Genomic DNA, 15,384 nt, shown 5'->3' with positions numbered 1-15,384 from the left:
AAGTATGTGGCCAGGACATATGTGTCATGCAGAGAACAGATAACTAGTTGTAGGCTGATTGCATATCAAGAAACACAGTAAGGAACATGAGGAAATCTGGCAAAGTGGTGGAACTTGAAATTCACAGCTACAGAGGACACCTATCACAAAGATGCCTTTTGCAGCATTCTCTAATGATAAGCGCCTATCATTGGAGAATGCTGAAAAAGGCATGTCTGTGATAGGTACCCTCTATAGCTGCAAATGTCGAATCCCACTATTTTGCCAGATTTACTCATCTTTGTTACTGTGCTTCTCGTACTTATCATTGGAGAATGCTGTGAAAGGCAGTTGTGCTTTACTGCACTTTATTTTGTCAGTAATGATAACACTAAATGTGACAATGACAAAATAAGCAGAGCCGCAACTCCAGGCATACCTTTGATGTTGACCTTTATGTCGTCTTTGCTGCAGCCTGGAGCATGCACTTCAAAGCTGGCTGTCTTGCCACAGCTAAATGTCTGCAGGGTCTGACCCCTAGCGGAAACTGGGCCCCGTTTGAGCACGTCTCGAACTTCACATTTCCATGGGGAACCTGCACATACAATGACATTAAATCATAACTATAGTGGAAAAGAAGGAAGAAGAATGTACTAAACCTGGCTTGAAGAAAACTGCCAGGCATTAAAAGCAAAGTGATTTACACTTTGGGGCAGCATAAAAAAGAAGCTAATGATTTATTTTTATATGTGCTATTATGGACAGATGAAATGTAACCAGCACACTAAGAACACAAATGTAAAGAATGCATGAATTTCCGAGGCCAATTTTTCTATCAATGTAACTCACAATTGGTGTTGTCTTATTTCAATATCTAGTGCACGCACATTACTCCTAAATTGTGCAACATAATGAAATCATGGAAAATTGTGCTTGGAAAAGGAAAAAGAAACTGCTTTTCCAGAAACATCTTGACATTCGCATTCAGACAAACAAAAAAGGAAAAGAAAGAAAGAAAATTTAATCACCTGGAACTTTCTCGCCATTGAATTTCATCTCAACTGTGTGCACAGTGGCTGTGCGAGGAACGAACGAGGCAAGAAAGCGATGGCCACCAAGGGGTTTGACATGGCTCGTGACGTGGTCACCATTCACCATGATCTCTAGGTTGCCTGAGCCAGCTTCAGCACCGTCAACTGTTAAGAAAAGTCATTACTTTGATGTATATGAACACTGTTACACCATACAGTGAATAGAAAATAAATAATAATTCACATGCGCGCAGTTAGGAATAAGGATATGTGCAAATGCAAAACCTCGAATTGAATATGAACACAGTAGAGCCAACCTGATGTGTGCTTTTTACGGGACTGCAGGAATACAATGTAGTGGCTGGGCAAATGCAGTATGCAAAGAAAAGCTGGACCTACATACAGTTAGCATCGCAAGTACTAGGCTTTAGAGGCATTATATAACCAAGAAGATGTACTACCAAAGAACATGTTAGCAGGGCCCTACACTATAATGTTGTTACGTTGCGCCTACAACGCGCGGTATAGCCGGCGCGGATGCAACGGACGCCGGGGCTTCGTTCAAAGCGGCGGACATTTTGGCCCGTTCAGCGCCGCCGATACGCCTCCCCGCCAAGCGCGTCCAGGCATGTTTCAATGCCACGTGTCTTCAAGTGTGCGTGTGTGTGTGTGTGCATGTTGGTGCCCACGCTTGTCAAAGCGCGGCAGCCGGGGAGAGGAGCTCCCCAAGTGTGAAGCGAGGAGGTCTGACCGGCACCGGGCCGGCGGATGCGTCACTACACTCGTCCCAACGTGTCTCTCAGCCTGTCCGTGCCGCGCGTCACGTGGGCCTCTATCAGGCGTTCCCTCTTGCCCTCAACTCCGAGAGTATAAGAGCAGCTGCCCCCGGATGCCAAGAGAGAGGCTCCAATTTCTTCTGTTGAGTTACGTGCTCTCCCGTCTCTCCACTTCGGTCGACCTGACCGCCCGCTCTTTTGCAATGTTAGAATAAACAAGTTGTTCTGTTACCAGTCGACTCATGCTTTGCCGGGACCTTCGGATGCTTCCAGTTGTGCCCCAGGCCGCCAGGCCAACGCTACCCTTGGGGCTTGCGACCCATTTGCAACAACGGGCGTCAGCGCTGAGATTCCAACAACTCGTGCCAGCGGTGCGATTACAACAATGTGCAATAGAAGACGGTGGTAACTCCGTTAGATAGACAGGATGCCAGTAAGCTATCGCAGGAGACAAAAGATCTGATCAAGAAACGCCAATGTATGAAAGCCTCTAACCCCACAGCTAGAATAGAACTGGCAGAACTTTCCAAGTTAATCAACAAGCGTAAGACAGCTGACATAAGGAAGTATAATATGGATAGAATTGAACATGCTCTCAGGAACGGAGGAAGCCTAAAAGCAGTCAAGAAGAAACTAGGAATAGGCAAGAATCAGATGTGTGCGTTAAGAGACAAAGCCGGCAATATCATTACTAATATGGATGAGATCGTTCAAGTGGCTGAGGAGTTCTATAGAGATTTATACAGTACCAGTGACACCCACGACGATAATGGAAGAGATAATAGTCAAGAGGAATTTGAAATCCCACAAGAAAGAAGTAAAGAAAATGTTGGGAGCTATGCAAAGTGGGAAGGCAGCTGGGGAGGTTCAGGTAACAGCAGATTTGTTGAAGGATGGTGGGCAGATTGTTCTGGAAAAACTGGCCACCCTGTATACGCAATGCCCCATGACTTTGAGCGTAGCGGAATCTTGGAAGAATGCTAACATAATCCTAATCCATAAGAAAGGGAACGTCAAAGACTTGAAAAATTATAGACCGATCAGCTTACTGTCCGTTGCCTACAAAGTATTTACTAAGGTAATTGCAAACAGAATCAGGAACACCTTAGACTTCCGTTAACCAAAGGACCAGGCAGGATTCCGTAAAGGCTACTCAACAATAGACCATATTCACACTATCAATCAAATGACAGAGAAATGTGTGGAATATAACCAACCCTTATATATAGCTTTCATTGATTACGAGAAAGCGTTTGATTCAGTCGAAACCTCAGCAGTCATGGAGGCATTACGGAATCAGGCTGTAGATGAGCCGTATGTAAAAATACTTAAAGATATCTATAGCGGCTCCACAGCCACCGTAGTCCTCCATAAAGAAAGCAACAAAATCCCAATAAAGAAAGGCATCAGGCAGGGAGATACGATCTATCCAATGGTATTCACAGCATGTTTACAGGAGGTATTCAGAGACCTGGATTGGGAAGAATTGGGGATAAAAGTTGATGGAGAATACATTAGTAACTTGCAATTCGCTGATGATATTGCCTTGCTTAGTAACTCAGGGGACCAACTGCAATGCATGCTCACTGACGTGGAGAGCACTGACACGCTTAGGGCCCATAATCGTCATGTTTCATGGATGCAATCAAGCTCCCTTGCCTGCCTTCCAGAACGACGACCACAGGCGTCATTCTCCAACGCGGTCAGCATCCATCGTGCCTCCTTATCATCGGGCTTCACACCCTCAGCATGTTCAACCTTTGCTTTGTGGTGTTTAAAACAACTTCAAGTGCATCTTACGGGTCCAGGGACAAGAAAGAAGACACCTGCCTACCTTGGCCTTGAAGCAAGCAGCTCTGGATTGTTTGCACACTTTCTACTTTCACCATGTCCACATATATATGGATGGCGCTTCCACTCAGACCAGCCCCACCGGCGTGGTGGTAATACCATCACGATCAATACGCATCCGATACAAGATTTCTCACATGACAACATCGACCAGTTCGGAGCTTGTTGCCCTCCGAGGTGCTGCTGATTATATCAACAACCAACCGGCTAATCGGTGGGCACTATTCTGCGACTCGAAAGCGGCCTTACAATGTCTTCTGTCAGCCCTTCGTCACGGGTCCTCTGAACGTGTGTCGGAGATACGAGAAATGCACCATCATATGATCATGAAAGGACATGACGTCGTGTTTCAGTGGTTGCCACGCCATTGCAGTATCTCCGGCAATGACCTCGCTGTTGAAGCTGCTAGGAAAGCACACAAAGGAGCAACTATTGTTTCTGTACCTTTATCGCAGACTGATGCAGCCCAACACTTAAGCAAGTTAGCGTACCGCATGACATTGGAGAAGTGGCACACACCTGAATTCACCCAACATTGATTGCATTCCCCGCGACCCATCTGTGCAACTGCGGCTGTTACCTGGGCTTCCGCGAAATAAGGAAACCATGATGTGCCGCTTATGCTTCGGCGTCGCGTTCACCAATGCTTATACGTGTTTGATTGGAATGGCTGATAGCGCCAAGTGCAATGCCTGCAGTGACGAGGAGATTATAGAACATCTACTGTGCTACTGCCCATCCTTTGAAAATGAAAGACATGACCTTTGCACAGCTCTAAATCAGTTAGACAGAAAACCATTCACCTTGAACAAGATCTTGGGACCATGGCCTCGCTTATCACAGCTACAAAAGGCCACTAAACTGCTGCTGCGATATTTGAAAGCTACTGGATTTTGTCACCGTCTGTGATCCAGACTGAGTGACCGATCAATATCCCCAGTCAACTTTCTCTTCTTATTTTAATCTTTCCCTCCCCTTTATCCTTTCCCCAGTGTAGGGTAGCCAACGGGGCTCAGTCCTGGTTAACATCTCTGCCTTTCATTTATCATTTGCTCTCTCTCTCTCTCTCTTTCTACTGTAGAACAGTGAAGACAGCTACACGGTTTGCAGAATGTGCATTTATATCCTCCAAAACACAGAATTGCCGTTATAAGTGTAGGGAATTGAAAATGCATACAACTTAGCAACACTGTAAGTGGGTGCAAGAGAAAGGCCACTGCAATTTGTATGATCATAGCAACTACAATGACAGAACAAGAAAAAGAACTGAACGCAGTTGAATGCATGCAGAAAGTCGTCACAAAATGTTGGTAGTGGGAATGTAATAAGCTCCATGAAAGAAATGAAAATTTAGATTGCTATAAACTGGGATAATAAATGTGCATGCATCTTGAACATGAGGCTTCAGTGCACATTCATTGTGTCCCTACAGCTGCCACGCTCATAAGTGCAAATGCAGTGCTCTAGCGCTGACAATAAAGGCACTCAACTCATAAAAAACTCAAACTCATAAAAAAATTAACTGTTACTCATAATGGCTCAGTAATCATTCCTTCTGTGCAGCAATACTGATGCAACAAAAACAATTTTCCACTTTAACTATGTACTTTCATTACTGCCACTTTTGCTTGAGAGCGTGGCAGGCGTGAACACACATGTGGATAACAGCATAAAATTATAATCAATGAAAGAAAAGTAACAGTTAACAAGTGAACATTATAAACAAGTTTACTGTATATATAGTAAGAAAACTCAATGTACAGCCAGACAAACAAAAACTGATGCATAGAAAGAAACCTGAAAGCTTGCAAAATGCCACGATGAAAATGGCACACACTGTGCAGGGAACTGGTCATAAGTAAATTAAGGGAAGGACACTGGCTATCAAATTATCAAGCAGTGTGCTAACTGAGTAACAAAGAGATGTCAGATAAACATTTCAAAATGTTATAGCATTCACAGAGTCATAAGTAATGCTACAAGAGCACTTACTCTCAAACTCCACGGGTTGTCCGACAACCCCGTTAGGAACGTCTCCCACTTTGATCTTGGTGGCATCAAAGGCGTGGCTGCGGAACGGGCTGCCTGGCAGCGGTCGTCCCTGGAGCTTCACTTCAATGACATGCTCACCAACTTCAGACGTGATGAATTCAACGTCTATTTCTCCCGGTTGAGACACATCCATGTGCACAGGAAACTCTCGTCCAGTGGGCGCTAATCGAACAAAACAAGGACAGCAGCGCCCAGTCAGCAAAAGGAAGAAGACTTAAGACACCACTTAATATTAACAGATGTCCATAATGGTGCACTTACTATGCGCTAACATTTTCTTCGTGCTACTTCTCACAAGCAATCTTTTGAAGCAAGACATCATGAATTTCTATATTGCTGAAGCTGCTTGCAATACAGCTAAAAGCACACAACCAAAAGTAAATATACAATATAGTGTATCCATTCATCAGGCAATTTTTACTATTGCACGGTTGTATAACATCAGCACACACCCTGAAAGACATGCACGACATTTCATAATAACAGTAGAAGTTCTACCATAATGTCTGCAGTTCCTCTTTATTTTATCTGAGGTGACAATGTTTACAGTTCGCATGGAAACTGGCAAGTCCCCAGTTGCTCATTACATGTATCTGTAAAAGGCAGTTACTATTTCACAAGGTTTGGCAAGTGGCAATAGAAATGGCGGTAAACCTGGCCACGAACTTATATAAATGTATACATAAAGTACCTAACCAATCCCACGAACTGCAACAAGAAAAGTATCTTTATAGGCATTGATAAAGAAGCAAGTCCTTTTTGCAAGTATTAAAATAACAGCTGTAAGTGCAGGCAGCTTTACATGCATCTAGTCAATAACAGTCATAATACATTAATTGAAAGACAGAGCTCATGGCCCTAGACAGAAGGTTTAGCTTATCTATAAAACTGAACGTTTATGCATCCATTTACTGAGTAGCTATCAGCTTCATATTAGTAGCTAACACTGTGAATAAATTTTAACATATGTTTTCAGGCTGGAGCAACCGGTTCAAAAAAGTCTTTAGAGTACAACATTATTTTAGAAGCTAGGAGATCTGCATGGACCAGCGTCTACACAGCTACTCATCAATGTGGTAAGGCGAGAGATGACTTAAGGAAAGGAAGAAGGTGACAATAAAGATTAGGTCATTCAACTGAACTACGAAATCCACCTACCAGCGATTGTCACCTGAAAGTCATCTCGATCAAAGTCGGGAGCACTGATGCGGAACGTTGCAGGTTGCTTGACAGGTACAAGCTTGAGGGCCTCGCCCAATATTTTCACTTGTGCAATGTCACCACCTCCCCTGGGAGCAACTGGGGGAGGCCCCACCTGCTTTGTACCTGCCACTGTCTTAGTTTCAATGCTAGTCTCGCTTGCCCGAGTTCGCTGATGCTCCACATGATGATGCATCTCTTGGCGACTGTCCACACGATGCTCTTCTTTTGTTATCTGCGTGTATGATTGCCATAAGACATCAGACACAGTGAAGGAAAAGGATGTGAAGCCAGCGAGGAACAAAACAAAGCTCCTGCAAACTCATCAACATACAGCCGACTTCTGTTAAGTTATCAGTGAGCTCAATGTACCTTTGTATGCTAAGTGTTCAAAAGTCCCAAAAGACCACCTACGTCCTACAAACATTCTTCCTAATTTGAACATTGCATGATTCAATGCAATGTTTAATATTCTGATGGGGTCAAATTAACAGAAACCAGATCGCAAAATATTACAACACTGGAACTAATGCAAAATAACACTGCATTGGCAAGAGCCCAAATGCAAAAAGGTTGTGTATTCGTATTTAAAACAATGGCTTAGATATGAAGCTAGAAGATGAAAGAAACAAGCCATTAACAGCATCAAAAAAAAGAAAAAATGGCTATTCAAGAAACCATCTTATATGGTGCACCAGAGCTGTCAAACAGCATGTTGAATCTCATTTCACATTCTTAGCAGATATGCTTATAACCCCGTACTCTTGAATAATAACTAAGAGATGTTGTGACACAGAGTTGGACAGATCCATATCCATGCTTGTTGCAGTTGTGCTTCTATGTTCTAAAGTGACCTGGAATTTGCTTCTTTAAATTAGTTTCACAATATGGTAAGATCTTCAGCTATAAGCTGGAGATCTTACACTGTAAAGCAGCTCAACATTTGTTATAATAATTGGCAGGATTCAAATGACAGCTCTGAGAGCTGTCGGTCACACTTAGGTGCATAAAAGCCTCATGCCATACCTGACGCTGAGCCACCACTGGCGGAGTCATCTGCCTCATCTCTGGACTCTTGCGCCGTTCCAAGGTTGCGGAATTCCTTGAGCTTGAAAACTGCTCTTCCCTGTTCCCATTCCTCTCCTCGGACAGTGCTCGGCTCTGGTTTCGAATTGACGGTGATGGGACGGCTGGCGCAGGCTTTCTTGGCGTGGGAGGTGGTGGCACCTTGCTTGTGTGCCGCGACGAGGGCCGTTCAGGCGTGGCACCTCGAGGCGGCGTCGAAACCGTTCTGCTGGCGGAACTTTCCATGTTTGTTCTTGTTGCATGGGTGACGCTTGTCTCTTGTCGTGTAGATGTTGTCGTCTCGATGCGAGACTGGAGGAACTCGAGAGCATTGCGTGACACGCGACCGTCAGGGTCTGTCTTTGTTGGGGACGTGACTCGAGATGATGCCAGGGAGGAAGGGAAGAAAGATGATGCGGAGCTGGAGACACGATCCCCGCTAGGTGTTAGCGTGCGTGTGAAGAAGGCATCACTGAGCGAACTCGGAGACTCTGGCTCATCAGCAGTGGAGACAATAGTGAATGGAGAGCCTGCAAGTTAAGCCATAGTTTACAGAACTTGCTGAAGTTTAAAGCAATTACTATTACAGTGCACTGTGATATCACATCTGTCCCAGGCACAAGGAAAACATGTACAAAGCAGCTCACTTACATTATTAAGCTGTCGCAATAATGTGTGCCCCCAGATTCACGTCACAAAATAATTCGCATACATCCCACTGTCACAGACTAAGCTCAGATGCACAGACCATGCAAACTAGAACTTAGCAGCAGGAAGTGGAAAGCTCACCCAACAACATAATGTGTGTGAAATTAGTTACTGAAATACAAGGAGCTATTTTCTTCAATTTTCTTTTATCTTTTCTGAGCAACGAAGGTGTTTCTGGCTATTGTACTGCACTACTTGCGACCAAGAAGTTAGGAATGCCAATGCACTGTGTTTCAGGAAGCTTACCATGTACATCGACGTTGTTGAATGTGGCAAAGATCTTGTAGAGACCTTCTCTTGAAGGTAAGAATGAGACTACGTAGATGCCATCGCCTCTCTCATCTGTGCTGACTGGAACGTTGTGACCATCAATTTGTACCTCCAGCTGAACCTTGCCCCAGCCGGCACGACTTGCATCACACTCGAAGATCACCTCCTTTCCCATTTGCACAGCGCTGGGACCATTCATCTGTGAACAGCATGAGAAATAGTGTCTTCGACATAGAACAGTGAGTGGAACATGATTTTGTCAATAATGCAACCTAAATTAGATAGTCATTTAGGCATGACAAAAATGCAATAAAGCAATGGCATCAAGATTTGGTTGAAAAAGGACAGTGAAATATCTTCTTTATCAGTATAACTGAGTCATCTTGCAATATAAAACCATGGCTAACCATAGCAACTTGCAATATTAAAGCCTGTGCCCTTCAATGCAAAATATATGGCTACAAAAATGAAGGTGCTTGTCATCATCCTGAAACAGCCTACAGTCCCCAATGCTTATAGTCAACTTAATAACACACGAACAGTAGCCTCAAGCAAAGTATGACAGAACCTAAGGAACTCCGCTCATTTCATATGCATTTAAGCATGCTCATCAATGGTACCACATTTAACTATGAAGAGTGATTCACCTCCAATGGTGCCAGTACACATGCAAAGTAAGCATTCATTAAGCTTCACTGCTGTACAAAATACTCACTGTGACTTGTGTTGGGTCATAAACATAACATGTGAAGGGGCTGCCTTGGATGTGCTCACCAGAATAGGTAACATCAATTTTCCATTCACCTGGAAGATAGGTAGGTAAGACAAGACAAGCGTAAAACAGTTTATACAGTCAAGGCACCTAAAAAACTAAAAGACTGCTCAAGTTATGCTGAGCAATATGCCAAGAAATGCGCATATCTGCAGAAAAAAAACTAAAGAACAGAATTTTAAGTTACGATTGACATGGCATGAAATTTCGAAATGAGACATTAAAATGGCAGAGATCAATAGTAAGAAATAAAGAACCATAGCAGTTCAGTCTTCCTTCTTTTCTTTGCATAAATGCAGGACATGCATGACTGAGCTTGCATGGGCTCAATTATAGCAACAGGAAGCCTATGTTTCTGCAGCAATAATTAATTGAAAACTTTGTATATTTAGTGTGCTTGCACTGGATTCAGATTTCAATAATTTTACCATTTGCAATTACCGATTTAACAAACCATTTATTGTGCTTTCTGTAACACTGAGCAGGGAACCTTTCACAACTTGCACAAGTATGTGTACCAGTTAGCTGTCTTCAACCAGTAGCTACAGCCCTCTGAATGACACCTTACTATGTCCCGGCTAGTTTTGTGTGGCATATTAAGCTCTCGAAAACCTTTCAAAGGACTGTGATACTAGTTTCAACTAATTGTATTGTCATTTACAGGTGCTCTTGTGTACCGAATGTCTACAGCTCTTACTGTTTCTCCATGGAATTGTTGTAGTTTATGTCGCAAACTTTGTACAGCCATGCTGTTGGAGCTTATAATTTACCAAACACTGAAGCTACAAAGGATGTTTCACATGTCTTTCACATCATGTCAGTGAATTATTAACTATTATTTCATTATGACACTGGTGCAAAATACACAACTTTCTTGCAATCTTGTCCTGTTTCTTTTAGCTAGGGATAGCACAAGGACTTGGCCTTATGTTTGGACATTTGTTTAAGAATTTCTCAAGAAGTCTGCAGAGATATTGATATTTCACTGAGTTTTAAAATTCTCTGAAATGATGCCTAGCACAGCAAGTCCTCATAAGTGTTGCAGGCAAATCAGTGCAAGCTGCGAAAAAGGAAAACAAGACACCAGTGAGACTGCATTCGAACTCACCAATTTCATTTGGCATAAATGTGGATGTGAAGACACCGTCAGTTTCCTTGACAGTGCATTCCATGGTCTTGCCACTTGGTGCAACGGCCTCCACATGGATGTTGCCTGTCCCAGCCCCATTGGAGCTGATCTGCTTGGCGAGAAAAACCACAGAAACCAATCATTAAGGAGCTCATTACACTTGTAGGCTTTGAACATAGCATTGAAAGGTGCTCTATAGCAGGTACTCAATCTCACTAAGAACATATTTTTGCATATTCTTGGCACTTGGCATTTTCGAGCACTTGAAGTAACCTTTCCTACATGATCTGGGCCTCTATATTGAAAGTAGTGCAGAATAAGGTTTCTGCACAGGAAAGCTGAAATAAGATGGCACTGCTGTATTTGAGTGAACAGAATGCCTAGCAACATTGTTTTCCTCCTCACTTGCAATGAAAAGAAAATTGCGCCTACCCCTGGGTGTTGGTTTACAAATTTCAAGATCTCATAAAAGTCAATGCAATTAATATCCTGATTCAGTTAATAATTATGCACATTGCACGTATATGAGCAAGGGACCTGCGGAAAAGTAAGCCTAGCCACAATCAAGGCCTCTCCATGCAATATGTTTTAATCAACATCAGCAAGGCATAATACAGAACAACCACATTCAAGGAATGACCACGATCTCGGACATAGCAACTAAGGCTCAAGAGTGTTGACTGAGATGGTTGTTACTCGCAGACAACTTTCTGTGGCATCAAAGGGAAAGCTACAAGTGGCAGAGCTTCCACACATGTGTTACCGTGCCAAGTAGTTCGGCAGCGTTTGGCAGTTCTTTTGGTTTCTCAGAATGTATGCTGAATCGACAGAGCTTCCATGTGTGACGATTTTGCATTTGCCCAGAAGCGGAAAGGAAAAACTGCAAGATAAGTCAAATACAACAATCAGTGATGTATTTTGTCTGATTTAGCTAATGTAAATAAGGTGTTTATGTTTTATCTTCCCCAGCTTAAACTAATGTGGACGAAAGTGCGGGACTTTCTTCAGAAGAACTCTTGTTTGCGCACAATTTGTCCCCATAGCTTTCCCTTGATACCACAGAAAGTTCTCCATGAGTATGTTAGAGATGAGAGCTACGTTTTGGTAACAATAACCATGATTCATTTTGGCAGTAGAAGACACTCATCAAAAGAAGTCCACATATGAACGTAACACTGATCAGAGCAAAGAAATAATAAACAGTTAGGTAAGTTAAGTTAGATTATGTTCAGGAGCATGAACACTCACAAGCACTTCAACCAGAGATCCAAGGGCACAGGGGTCGATACCAGAAAAGAGAATGCGTGAGATATCCGGATGAACACGGACGTGCATGGGGCAACCGGTCACCAATTCTCCTTCGCAGTACACACTTAGCTGTTGATTGGTCAAAGAAACAATAGAAAAAAAACAAATGCCAAATTTTAGATCAAAAGTGCACTTGTTAATCGTGCAGCACTTCTTAAACCCAACATGCACAACTGTCAAAATCAGAGACACAAATTGCACAAAGATGACCATGATTGCATTGTCATAAGCCTCTACATCTCAGAAACTACCCCCATAAAATAAGTTTTCAGTGATAGCTTCTCTATGTTAAATTGAAAGTAAGCTTAACATTGCCACTAGATTATAAAACAAATTAAATCACACATCATTAAATGCTCGTGCATTTAAAAGAGTGACATTGTAAAATATTGCTTGCATGGACACCCTCAAAGCAAAGTGCAACCTTGTTTCAGAGGAAGCTTTAGCTTGGGGCCAACTCCAATTTCTCTATTCAAGTAGTACTTGTGAAATGCAGAAACATGTATCATTAGACAACCACTTAACCAATTTGAATGAAATTTGTTGCATTTAAGAGAAAAAGCTGAATTGTATTGATTGGTGGAAACATAATATTGATCTATCCCTGCATAGATTTTACACTAATTTCTTAAAATTAGTAAGTTCGAAAAGAAACTGAAGCACTAAGTTTACAAATCCGTAACTTTGCACCACAAACAGATACTTCTATCACAGTTCTGTAAACTACATCTTTTATAAAATCTGAAGTATACAAATGATATATACAAGTTTAAAGCTTATGTGACATTCTTACAACGTCTATGAGGATCTTGCAAAACTCCTGCTCATAAACTAGTAACTAGTGGTAGTATATTTCAGAGCATTGTATAACACATCAGTTCTGCCTGCTTCAGATGTCTCAACTTGTGCAACTTACAGAATTGTGACATTTTTCATTTCCGGGTTACAGAGTTGTAATCTTGCTGCTTGTCTCTTCCACTTTGTGATTCTCCAAGTGTATTTAATTAATGACCTAAGTAAAAAAAAAATCTGCTCCCGACAGTTTAAATGCAACAAACGTCATTAAATATCACATACATGCAAACTTACTTAAAAAGTGCAGCCCCTTCTTGTTCACTCAGGCAAAAGAACGAATGCCATAACTATTACAAGCTTAGTGCAGTGGACACTGAGCAAGCCGATTTCTCCGTTCCCATGTATTCAGATGGGAGATTCTGGGGTAAAGGTTCCTGTTAATCACAACTGGTCACCCAGCTTTAGTAACAATCGTAACCTTTTACCGTACTTCAAAAAATATTTATTAGTTTGTAAGTCCTCAGAAACTGCAAAACAACATCCTATCTCGATTAGGTCATCAGCCGCGTCAGTTTTGCTCGCTTGCTTTTCGTATTCTTTCACTCGAGGCTAAAGTGCAAGCTGGAAGTTCGAAGAAACACAATGTACAACCATGATGCTCACCGCATGCATTCCTATTTCAGCAGGAACGAATGTGCCTGAACCCCCACTCTGGTTCAGCTGCAGCTTGCACTCGACTGGAGTGAGCGACGGGCCCCGAACTTCAGCTCGAACTTGCCGGAGGTCCACTTTGCCTTCCTTTATGTGCACCTTGAAGTGGGCCTGCGTGAGCAGATACCACGAGAATGCTGGCCAATCACAAACGTGTGAATTTGACGTTACGAGACTACCGTCATGACCGGTTCGACTTTTCACCTTTTTTGCTCTAAATAAAGGTCCCTCAACCTCGAAGCCCTAGAATATATACTTGGAAGCCTCATATGTGGCCTAATAAATCAACGAGTAGCAACACAGCAGATGACCAAGCAAGCCAGAACAAGTGCCAAAGTGTTGCAATGTCCTGTTCCCAAGGGACTACCTTTTGCACTGCGACTTCGTGACACATACAACACATACATACAGCTGACAGGAAACCAAACCGAAACTAGGTCATAGAAAAGTTGTCATAGTACGTTATTTAAGGCATTCTTAGGCTTGCTGGTATCTTTCCTGAGTCTCAAGGTTGAGTATTTTCATTTAAGCCAAGAAATTCAAGTTCAAAATGTCACGTCAGTAAGACGTGCTATAGTGCAGTTAAAATTAAATTCTGGGGTTTTATGTGCCAAAACCACCATTTGTTTATGAGGCACGCTGCAGTGAGTTACTCAGGATGAATTTGGCCACCCGGGGTTCTTTAACATGCACCCAATGCATGGTACATGGGCATTTTTGCATTTCGTACCCATCAATATGACGCCACCGCTGCCGGAAATCGATCCCTCGCCCTCAGGCATAGTAGTGGGACGCCATAGCCACTACGCCACCACAGTGGGTGTGCTATAAGGCAGTAATAAGCAAGGCAAAAGAGACAGACATACTGCGTTTTGAGAATGCTCTCAACATTAATTGAGTGCTACATTGAAATTGGAGCCCAAACTTTCCTTTCTCAATTCTTATAGCATAAACTGTGGCAATGATGATGTAATATAAGATGCTACAAGACAGCGAAGATATTTTACAGATCTGAGCTTTTATTCTGAATAAAATGCACACGAAAGTTGTTAGCTGAATTATTAAATTCTATCTTTACATGTAATACAAGTATTTCTCTGACGAGGTACAGTTAATTTAGCCTCAGCCAGTTATTGCTAAAACTGGAACTGTCCAGGGAATTCACCCAGGAAATTGAAGGTAGCTTAAAAAGATGTCTCTGGATTTTCACTCATCTTCTGGCATAACCAATCTCCGTTCGATAATCGGTTCAAAGACAGGCGCCAAAGGGCGCATCCCACATGACCTACAAAATCACAGCACATATTCAGGCACACTCCCAATGTGACCACAACAGTTGCACACCTAAAGACGTGCTCCCCAATTAAGGGTGTTAACAAATGATCACTGATATCAATTTATTATGAGTCTCAATTCAGACACTGATTTGAAAGAAGAGGCTGCTATTTTGAATATCTAGTAAATCTGCTAAGCAAGTAAAGAAGACTGCAAATATTATACGCATGAAAAAAAGTGCACTTGAATAAATGCCAGTTGCAAGAGAGTTAATATGTATGATCTTTTAAGAATCATTCTTTGTGTTAACAATTTACACCAGCAAGAGGAAGCTGTTCTCCATTTCTGTAGAGTTATTCAGCATGCAAATATTAATGTTTGTCAGATGGTGTAACATATAGTGTATATATAATTTTTTGAATAACATCAAGGCCTGATAAACCTGCAAGCAACATGACCAAA

General features: G+C 42.3%; 1 protein-coding gene across 1 annotated transcript in view; it reads right to left on the bottom strand.

The window, feature by feature from the left end:
* Positions 1–15,384, bottom strand: part of jbug (filamin-type immunoglobulin domains fbug) — a 194,927-nt gene that overhangs the window by 63,925 nt on the left and 115,618 nt on the right. The window contains exons 8-17 of the mRNA XM_055076682.1: positions 13,600–13,758; positions 12,082–12,210; positions 10,813–10,942; positions 9,648–9,736; positions 8,909–9,131; positions 7,916–8,484; positions 6,848–7,124; positions 5,630–5,851; positions 1,008–1,175; positions 419–574 (exon numbers count right to left, since the gene is read on the bottom strand). Coding sequence (XP_054932657.1) covers positions 419–574; positions 1,008–1,175; positions 5,630–5,851; positions 6,848–7,124; positions 7,916–8,484; positions 8,909–9,131; positions 9,648–9,736; positions 10,813–10,942; positions 12,082–12,210; positions 13,600–13,758 — 2,122 coding nt within the window. The remainder of the gene's footprint in view (positions 1–418; positions 575–1,007; positions 1,176–5,629; positions 5,852–6,847; positions 7,125–7,915; positions 8,485–8,908; positions 9,132–9,647; positions 9,737–10,812; positions 10,943–12,081; positions 12,211–13,599; positions 13,759–15,384) is intronic.

The sequence above is a fragment of the Dermacentor andersoni genome, chromosome 2 (genome assembly GCF_023375885.2).
Source record: "Dermacentor andersoni chromosome 2, qqDerAnde1_hic_scaffold, whole genome shotgun sequence".
Classification (NCBI taxonomy): Eukaryota; Metazoa; Arthropoda; class Arachnida; order Ixodida; family Ixodidae; genus Dermacentor; species Dermacentor andersoni.
The sequence above is the reverse complement of the archived record's forward strand: the minus strand, read 5'-3'. Positions and strand labels throughout refer to the sequence as shown.